The following is a 10,942-nucleotide window of genomic DNA, read 5'->3' as shown; positions in this document are numbered from 1 at the left end:
CGAACCCGTGTCCCCTGCATTGGCAGGCGGACTCTCAACCACTGCGCCACCAGGGAAGCCCCAATGGAGCATTTTTGAAAGAAGAAAGTTAAATAGAGAGAAATTAAGGACCACAGCTCAAAATGGCTACATATTCTACAGAAATAAACAGTAATGAATTTTAAAGTCTTTCCCATTACTGAAATTGCTTTCAGAACTATTTTTTGAGAGCTGTTAGAATATTCACCTGTTTCTTTTCTTTTTTTTTTTGTAATCACTAACAGATATGTCAACTGCAAGTGAAAAGGAATAAGGAATATTATTACGTAGACTCGGGTGATGGTCATTAGAGAAAAATTCAATTTAAATGTTTGACTCTTAGAAAGAAGGAAACATATCATTTGGGCAATTACCTGGATCTGTAGCAGACATCAGTGAACCAAAAAACAAACAGTCAGTGAAATGAAAGTCTCCATTTTTCAGCTGGTCAGCATATACCATAGCCTTCACAAAGCCATACATAATTAACCTGTTGAAGAGAAAAATATGATCTTCAAACATCAACTTGAATCCTGTGTAAACCCATGCCATCATAGCTGACATTCTAATCGGCTTCCTGAATAAGCATGGGGCACAAATTACCACTATTCTGCCTATTTGTAGCCATGCTAGTAATCAGTACACTGTACCAAATATCACAATTTATTCACCTGGCAAAAGGTAAAAGTGTACTTTTTATAGTGTACTTCAGTGAAAACAAATCTCAAGGATATAAAAAATTATCTGTGAAATATGGCATAGCAAATCATACCCACAAATATAGTGGCTGGGTTGACATCTGTAAATGGATTGCTTTTCAGTTTTACTGTTTTTTCTGCTAGGGTGTCTGAAAAGGGTTCAAGTTTCAAGTCTGTCACTGTGATGAGAAGGACACTGGCCACTCACAGGGCACTCAGTCAACCAGTTACTTTACAATAGATGAGTCTCTACTACTGGTGGTGTCAGGACACTTCCACACCAGGTAGAGAATCACTGTTAGGTTTAGAGCGCCTGTAACTTCAACACACAGTTGAAAATGAATCTTGAAATGGTTACATTTTGGGTTTCCCTGGTGGCGCAGTGCTTGAGAGTCCGCCTGCCGATGCAGGAGACGTGGGTTCGTGCCCCGTTTCGGGAAGATCCCACATGCCGCGGAGCGGCTGGGCCCGTGAGCCATGGCCACTGAGCCTGCGCGTCCGGAGCCTGTGCTCCGCAAATGGGAGAGGCCACAACAGTGAGAGGCCCGCATAACGCAAGAAAAAAAAAAAAAAAAAAAAAAAAATGGTTACATTTTGATCTTGCAAAGAAAGCCATTCTTTTCATGAGATTATGTTTACCAAACCCATGGAATGCAAATTATCTGTTTTGGTCATCATTTGCCACCCTATAGCTTTTAAATTGTATTTAATTAACTGATTTTTCTAAATCCTAGTGGAGGAAACACAAAAATTGGTGAACTGGACCACGGTAGAATCACTGAAAGTGACTGTAAGAGTCCTTAGAAACCACTGACTCTCAGACCAATACACTGTTGCTTAGATATTCACACGTATTTAAATTAGTTTCTTGAAAAATGTCCTAGGGTTGTGAGCATGACTAAAAAGACTAGAAATCAGATATTCGAAATTTTAATGACAATGAGAATGTGGATATTTCAAATTCTCTTATGAAAAATTTCTCTATGAGAGAATACTTCAGACACACCTGCATTTAAATCCAGTTTCTACCACTTACTAGTTATGTGATTTTAGGGCATTACTAAAACCTTCTGAGGTAGGGAAAACAACTATGGTTAGTCTACAGAGCTGTTTTAAGGATTATCTGAGGTAATATAAATTTGGGTTTTGACACATAGTAAATTCTCAATGAGATTATGACTGCTAATAGTAATTATCAAAACAGGTAATATTCACTTTCTATATCTATTTCTTCACATGTTTTTTTTTTTTTTTTTTTTAATAAATTTATTTATTTTATTTTTGGCTGTGTTGGGTCTTCGTTTCTGTGCGAGGGCTTTCTCCAGTTGCGGCGAGTGAAGGCCACTCTTCATCACGGTGCGCGGGCCGCTCACTGTCACGGCCTCTCCCGTTGTGGAGCACAGGCTCCAGACGCGCAGGCTCAGTAGTTGTGGCTCACGGGCTTAGTTGCTCCGCGGCATGTGGGATCTTCCCAGACCAGGGTTCAAACCCATGTCCCCTGCATTGGCAGGCAGATTCTCAACCACTGCGCCACCAGGGAAGCCCTCTTCACATGTTTTAACTCATTTCATCCACACATTGATCCTACAAGGTAGGTACTATTTGCATTTTACAGATGAGAAAACTGAACACTGTGTGATCAAGTAACTTGCTCAAGGTGACACAGCTATTAAATTGTGGAACCCAGACTTGAACTGAGGAATCTGACTCCAGATCCTGGGCTTTTAATTCCTACATCATATTGCCTACCTGAACAGTTCCATATTGTACATTACATGTTATCTCATACAGTATACCCTTAACTAGTCCATAAGGTGGTTGTTCTATATAGGACAAAGGTGCAGCAATGGAGTATCCCTAAGAACTAGGAGATACTACTACCCATGAGTTGAACTATTAAGACAACCAACATGGGTTCGAGCAGAGACCCAATATTGCTGTGAAGTGTGTGGATTCTAGCAGGGGAGGCTGCAAGTGTTAACATATCTGAGAAAGCCTGTGACATGTGACATGTGACACAGCAATGGTTTCTGGGAAGAGGCCTCAATCATGGCAGCTCACCTACACTTATCTTGGGGAGGGCATTCTGCTGGTTACCAGGGTGTGCAGCCTCTGGACAGGTTAAGAGTAGAGTCATTCAGCTTGTTTATTCAATAGATATTTATTACTGAACCCCTACTATTGTCAGGCTCTGTGCTAGGTGTTTAGAATACATCAGTGAACAAGACAAAGATCCCTGTCCTTATGGAGCATGTCTTTTATAGCAAGGCAGATGGCAATAAATATAATCATAGATTTTAATTATATATGTTATCCACGTCACCCTCTGAATTAGAATCTGCATGTCTGATGAACACTGAGACTTTCTGGACAGTCACAACATTACCAGGGAAATGCTCTCCGAGAGTCATCCCTTCAGCCTCACCTGGTGTTAACCTGACTTCACCACAGTTCTTTTTCATTTGAGCTACACTTCCAATATGGAGCATGGATAGGCTCTGGAATCAGTATCAACCTTATGACCTATGGCTATATTTCTGAATTCTATACCCATTAGTTAATTTTAAAAGTTAGGAATCTGAGCCTCAGAAATGACTTAAAATGACTTGCCCCATATTGCCCTACAGAAGCCATTAGATTGGGTAAGATAAAAAAAATACATATGCATGCATATATATTACCCAGGTTTGTGAAAATTACTTGGAAACTAGAAGCCTCATATACTATTGATGAAAATAAAATTAAAGTCTTTATAAAAGCCAATTTGACAATTTATTTTAAAAGTATTAAATTTTTTATATTCTGTAGCTTATTAAATGATTTTCTATGAATTTTTGCCAAGAAATTAATCTGAATACACACCGGAAGGTATCTAGATTATTTCAGATTATTACTATTCATGAGTGAAAAATTCAAAGCAATCTAAATGTCCAGTGAATAAATTACAGAACACACTTATAATGAACTAATATGCAACTATTAATACTATATACAAGAGTGTATATTAGGCATAGAAAAGTAAATTGATAAAGCAAATTATAAAGTGGTAATATATAATAATTTCTAATTTTATAAAAATTGAATATATTTAAGCACACATACAAACAGAAAGAGGTCAGAAGCATATAGTCTGGGATGTTAATAGTGGTTATAAAATGACATGTGACTATTTTCTTTTTTCCTATTCTGCATTTTTCAGTTCTTTCTAAATAACAGTCATAATAAAAAAATAACAATGTACATTAGTGTGTGCTATTATGTGACATGACATTCATTATGTCATTTAATCTTCATAATACTTGAGTTAGGTACTATAATTATTCCTTTATACAAAGGTGAAAATCAGGATTCAGAGAGGTTAAGTAAGTTGCCTAAAGTCATAGACGTTAGCTTGTGACAGAGCTGGATTTGAACCCAGGCAGTTGGATGCCAAAACCTGCATACACAACCACCATTCTATAGATATTCGGAATTGTTTTGCAATCAAGAGAAACACATGTGCATGTACACACACACACACACACATGCACACACATATACACATACCCCTATACACACAGTTTGTTTTTTTAAAAAAAGAAAGTAAATGATTTGTTTACTCCAAATCAACCCCGGGACACAAAATAACTATAATTCCAATATCTTCCTTGAGATAATACCTTAAAAAGCAAGAAAAACAGAAAAAGCCCAGTGCAGTATGAGCTCAGTATGATCATTTTGTTATTATTACCAATAACAATGGTCATTGTCACTGATAATTATAATGTCAATAATTAGTGTGTATCTATTATGTGCCAGGCACTTTTTAAAAAATAAATAGCTATTGTTATTGTTGCTACATTATTATAACTAACTAATTATAACTATATTAACTGGGAGGATAAAAAAATGAACCCATTAGCAACCACCACATTCTCACAGGGTGGTATTTCTATCAGCACTTCACAGAAGCTATTTCAGATGGCTCAGGATACAGGAAAGATGTGGTCTGATGGGGAGAGGGAAGCCAGTGAATTCCAGTGCACACAATGCTGTGAAGATGGTGGACCCCAGTGAGATGTCCTTCTGGGGTCAGCCTGTGCTTAGGAGACAGCCCAGGTCACAGGGATCGGCAGAAGCAGAACTGCCATATAAAAAGCAAAATTGCTGATAACATTGATTTCAACAAATATCCACTTAGTGCTATTCTTTAAAAAGAAGAGTGCTTATGCTACAGAGGATACAAAGGTGCAAATCCATGACCCGCCTTCAAAGAGTAGAGTTTCACAGGATGGCAGTCATGTCACTTATAGAAGGCATTGGGTAAGAGAGAATTTGAAGAAATGTCCTACACAATGCTCCACATACTCACTTTATTCAGTGTTTGTGACACACGTACTGATTTTAAATTTCATGAGCTTGTTTCACACTATTAAAGTTCCACACCTAAAGGCATGTTGCAAAAATGTTTCAAAACAAAAAGTTCCAGAAGGCTCAATTGCTTGGATGATCTTTAAGTATGCCATCTTTGTCTCTCGGTATTTTTCAAAAAGAATACATCTTCTTTTTTAAAAATAGTCTTGATCAAGCTATGAATAGATCTACTGGAAAAAGCAGTTTTTTGAATTGCTAGAGATACGCAAGGGGAATTGCTGTCAGTTTGGAAACAGCTGTGCGGACCAGGCCTGTTAACTGTCAGAAGAGCCACGTTCCTGCCTGTGAAAGCTTGTGAAACAGACCATTACGTGGACCTCACTCTGCAGTGGGAAAGCCCAGCACCAACAGGCTCTGATAGCAAAACAAAGATTATAATCTGCACCTAAATTTCTGATTTCTATACTCAAACATTTCCTCTGGATAAGCATCTTTATTTGTTCACATTTTATGGATAATTTCAACCTCACAGTTTCTTTTTTTTCTGGGGCATGCATTCAAGAGCAATACCCCACTAGAGAAGTCATAAATTCTTTTTCTTTACAGCTTTACTGAGATACAATTCACATATAACATTGTGTCAGGTTAAGGTATACAATATGATGATTTGATATATGTATGTATTGCAAAATGATTACCACAATAAGGTTAGTTAGCATATCCACCACCCCACAGTTATAATATTTTTGTATGTGGCGAGAACTTTTTAGACCTACTCTCTTAGCAACTTTCAAATATACAAGATAGCATTATTAACGATAGTCACCATGATATACATTACATCCCCAGTCATCTTATAACTGGAAGTTTGCACCCTTTGACCATCTTCACTCACTTCTCCCACCTCCCCCTTGCCCGCTGCCTCTGGCAGCCACCAATCTGCTCTCCCTCTTTCCATGAGAGAACTCATAATTTATTAATGTTGGGATGGATGGAATTGGGAAGGTCTTCTAGCCAAATTCATTCACTCATGCATTCATTAATTTGCTCGTTAACTCATTCATTCAACAAATAAGTACCAACAGACATAATTCCTCCTCTCAGGGAGCTAATATTTTATTGGGGGAGCCAGATGTTTAATAGCTAATTTATAATTTATTATTTTAACAGTATTGTGGTTAAGTCCTATGGAGAGAGGTACAGATTGCACATGTCCACACTTCTATTAGCTGGGAACAATAAAGGGGGACTTTATTTTATAGGAAAGATTACACGTTCAACTTGAGAGATGTTGAGATTGAGAAGCTGGTGAGCCTGTTGGGTATTCAGGGTTGGGTGTGAATGAAAATGTGAAGAGAACAGAAAGTGGAAGAGGGCCCACGATTGAGGCCTGGGAACTCCAGCATTTGAAGATGAGGTAGAGATGATGAGGAAAAGAGGATACAAAGAATTGGTCAACAGAGACAGGAGTGGAAATCTGGTAGAGTGTCACAAGAGTCAAGAGAAGAGTGTTTCAAGAAGGAGGGTATGAAACAGGATTGAATGTTGCCAAGCGAGCCCTTTCATTTAGTGTCATTAGGAATGTGGGAGCTCAAGCGAGATTAGAATGGGTTGAAGAGCCCATGGAAAAAATGAGGGAATTGAGACAGGCAACATACCCATCCTTTTGGGAGGTTTGGCTATGAGGGAAATCAGGTCTGTCTCCAGAAGGGGGTTTAGGGTGAGACTTGAGTTGATCTTAAAGATGTGGGGAAGAAAAGCTCACATCTCATGGGTGCTCACAAACAGGAGTTACAAAATAAGAATTCTGCTTTGTCAAGAGTAGTGGCATGAGACGGTGAGTCTGATTTTAGGTGAAACTATATGGGCCTTAGAGGGTCTGTAGGATCATTTGCTCCTAGGTATCAAAGAAATGATTCTCCTCTTTTGTCACTGTTTCTCAGTTTGTGTGTGTGTGTGTGTGTGTCTGTGTGTGTGTGTGTGTGTGTGTGTATATACACACACATATGTTAATATATATATAAACTCATACATATATATGATAGTAAATTCTCTCTATATATATATTTATATATATAGTATTTAATATCATAAAAGCCTTTACTAAGGCTTATGAGAAATGCAAAGATAAGTCAGGCATGATTTCCATCCTCAGGAGGGAGAGACAAGTCACCTACAAAAGCAGAATACGTGATAGAAAGTGTTACGTGTCCTAGGTGAGTTGCAGATCAGATGCACTGAGTTCACAGAGGAGAAGCAGCTCTCTTGGGGACTTAGGAAAGGCTTTGAGAGGCCTATTTGCTGAATCTGAAATATACACTCAAGTAAGGAGACTGCCAGCAATATCCCATCTATATGTGAGATGCCCAAACTACTGATTTTCTTCCCCTAGAATGCAAAACTGTTCCTACTGAAGGTTTCTTCTTGGATCAATAAAAATACAATGGCCAAAAAATGAAACCTCTCCTTTAGCAATCCAGGAAACCATCTGCCATCTGCCACCCACTGCAGAGATGGCGGGGAAAGGCCTGACCTGACTGAACTGTGACTCTATTTATGGCCTTTATCTCAGCACCCAGAGTGGGCTGCTTGGCCCCAAGAAGCCCACAAAGCCTGTGGGTCCTGCTGTAGCTGAGTCAGGTGCTAAGAGTTCATACACTAGATGACCCCTTGGCCCATTCTAGTTTTCCCACCAGTCCCAAGACTTTGTTCCTTCCGTTTTGGTGAAAGCTGAGGCGGAGAGTGAAGGGATCAGCGGGGCGGCTTGTGGGCATGTTAAAAGAAAACAGCGGATCGGGTGAAGCCCCATTCAGCTTTGTTACGGTGACAAGTGAGCTCCTGTCCAGTTCCTCTATCAGATATCTTGTACCAGCAACTAGGAAGAGTGCAGACTGCCTGCCCTTAATCCTCTTTCCTCTGAAAGGGGTAGAGGGAGAGAGGATTAGAGGAAGGGCAAGGTTGTATCCGACTTTTCTGTCCCTAAGTGGAAAGAGGAGGCTGCTTAGGGAAGGGGGTGGGGATAGGAGGAAGAGGAGAGATGAGGGGAGGGTTCACTGTCAGGGGCATAAATGCATGTGTCAGGGCTGGGGAATTCTATGCCGGAACATTTGACCGCTCAAAAACTTTGTTTGTGACAGCCGTCAGCAAGACAACTGTACCCCCATGGCTTCTACTCTCCTACTTTCTTCTTGGCTGCCAACCCCATGGAACTTTAATTCTTTTCAAGGCGCTGAACTGTCATTGGGTAGGTGGCTCTCCGGCCCTGCAATTTTAAGGAATAAAAGTATTAGGAATAAAAATGGGGGAAGGAGGAAGGCAATGAACATATGAACATTTGAGTTCCTACTCTGTAGAGCTCCCACGTGAGTGCATTTTCTATATTTTTTAAATCTTCACACACACACACACACACACACACACACACACACACACACACACACACACACACACCAGTTGGGCAGCCATCAGGAGTCTTAGATTACAGACAAGGAAATCCAGCTAAGGATAGAAATGAGATTTAAATATATGTTCCTTTCTACTTTTTAGTATAGGACACTGTGTAGAAAATTTAAGATACCTTTGCCTTGGTTCCCCAAATTTTAAAAGTCAATTACTATATTCTTTGTTTCTGAAAGAATGTTTTTGGCATGATACATAACGGGACCAGCTTTTTAAGGGTTAGGAATGCCTTGAAGACCTTGCTTTCCGGCATCAAATTTGGCTGTAAGAGGGTTTGGAAAGCACCGTACCTTCCATGATTTTCCCTTTAAGTCAGTTCTATATCAGGCTTCCTATGGGCCTAGAAGAAAACATGGTCACCATGTCTTTTCAAGAATGGAAAGGGTGCAGAGAAGAGGTTGTGATGCAATACACTGTTTTTTAACCATGGCTGGGGTCTGAGGCTTTGCGACCTTGGGATCCTTGGAACAAAGTTAAGTGAGTCCATTTTTCCACATACTCTACTGCCCACTTGCCTGTCAACTTGTCACTTTCTTGGACCTCCCCAGAGGCCCTATAGCAACCTGCATAGTTGCTGCAGGGAAACAAGCTTCCCTCCTGTTAAGTGCTTCATAGTTCTTGGAGGAAATGTGATATAAATCCCAAGCACGAATTTGGAATGGGCAGAAGTCACAATGCTGAAATGCAGTAAGAAGTTGAGATCTACTGAAAGGTGAACCACACACATGTGAGAACTTGCCCAGGCTTCCTAATTGCGTGTCTACTCAGATCCACTTTCTGGGAGTACGCTGGCTCATCCAGGGGTGAAATAGGATTGCTTTTGAGAAGACTGAGAGGAACAATGAAGGCAGTGTGGGAGTCAGTCACACTCACTAAAGGCATCAGGTACCCTAAATGACAACCTCCCTTGCAGTTTGTCAGCCTACGCCAGCAGCCAGGGATGCCTGGCCCTTACAGTGCTCTGAGTCATCTCAGCTCTCTCTACAACCTGGGCACCCTGCCTTCTCCTTGCAGAAAACCATGCCTAATACTTACTGGATATAATCACTGCTCTCTTGCTGCCATTCCTCTTTCAACTTGTATCCCCACTGTCCTCCCTTTGATGTGGTTAACAAACCTCTCTTCTTTATTTCATCCAGATCCTAAATTCCACTCATGCATTCTTTGTGTGCCTATCTTACCTGACTAATTTGAAGAAAGACAGCACATCTGGACTGTGCTGCCTTCTTCCCTCTCTGTTCCCATCTCCATTCTATGCACATATTACCCAGCCTTGCTAGATACTAAAGGTTACAAAGATGAATCTGATACGGCTTCTGCCCTCTAGGAGCTAATAGCTCCTAGAGAAGGGATAAGCTAAGTGTGTAAATAACTGGACTACTAAGTGAAAAATAACAAGTTTGGTAAGAAAGCTAAAGGGATAGCTCAGGGGAGGAAAGGAGAACTATGGTCTGGGGGAAGAAAGCACTGGAGGTGCGTATTTCTTGAAGGACCAATGGGGTCAGACACGAGTTGCAGTCATGTAAAGGGGTGGTCACTAAGGAAAAGTTAACATGGGCCACCAAAGCAAGTGGGTGGCAACACATGAGGTGTGGACAATGAAAGTTGGGTAATTTAGTGTGATGGATTCTTCCACTGTGAATTACTACATAGTCTAATTCAACGGTTCTCAAATTTTGGTGCATATTAGAATCACATAGGGAGCTTTGAAAATCATGATGCCCAGGCTACATCCCAGACCAAGTATATCAGAATCTCTGTAGGTGGGACACAGGCATTAGTATTTTTTTAAGTTCTTCCACTGTTCCACTATGCAGCCAGATCTAGAACAAGTGTTCTAAATCACATCATGTCTCTAGTGTCCAGACCAATCACCTAAGGATCAGCCAGTAGAGTGTGGCCTGCCATTCTGCCTTTCTGATGAGCTCCCAGGTGCTGATACTGCTGGTCCCATGCCACACTTTGAGTAGGAGACCCTAAATGAGGATGCTGCTAACTAAGCAAAATCACTGAGACACTTGTATACATTCTGGCTCTAATGGTAAACTCTAGGCAGCACTTTGAATTCACACATGGAGCTTGCCTGAGATGCAATTAATACAGGTTCACATACAGATAAGCACCTAATACTTACTACCCACTGCATGGTGACTTGGTCTCCCTGCTGATTTGTGGATGAGTGATGAGGCTTACTGAATAACATATGAAGGTTCAAGGTACTGTTACCTCTCAGTGCCAATCTGGAGCTCTTTGTAGAATAAAATTTAAAAAGAGGTGGGGAAGAGGGAGTGAAAGAATGTCTCTCCCAGTAAAATGTGAAATTTAACAGACTTCCATTATGCCTTTGATTTACAACTCCGCGGAGACTTCTGTCCTAGGTACAGAGACCCACCCTTCACTGACACAGGGAAAGA

At 40.5% G+C, this 10,942-nt stretch overlaps 1 protein-coding gene across 1 annotated transcript in view; it reads right to left on the bottom strand.

Annotated features, from left to right (window-relative positions):
- Positions 1-10,942, bottom strand: part of SLC9A9 (solute carrier family 9 member A9) — a 547,504-nt gene that overhangs the window by 388,601 nt on the left and 147,961 nt on the right. The window contains exon 5 of the mRNA XM_007446943.1: positions 393-508. Within this exon, the coding sequence (XP_007447005.1) occupies positions 393-508 (116 nt within the window). The remainder of the gene's footprint in view (positions 1-392; positions 509-10,942) is intronic.

This window comes from Lipotes vexillifer, unplaced genomic scaffold (genome assembly GCF_000442215.2).
Source record: "Lipotes vexillifer unplaced genomic scaffold, Lipotes_vexillifer_v1.1 scaffold40, whole genome shotgun sequence".
In the NCBI taxonomy this organism is placed as follows: domain Eukaryota; kingdom Metazoa; phylum Chordata; class Mammalia; order Artiodactyla; family Lipotidae; genus Lipotes; species Lipotes vexillifer.
The sequence above is the reverse complement of the archived record's forward strand: the minus strand, read 5'-3'. Positions and strand labels throughout refer to the sequence as shown.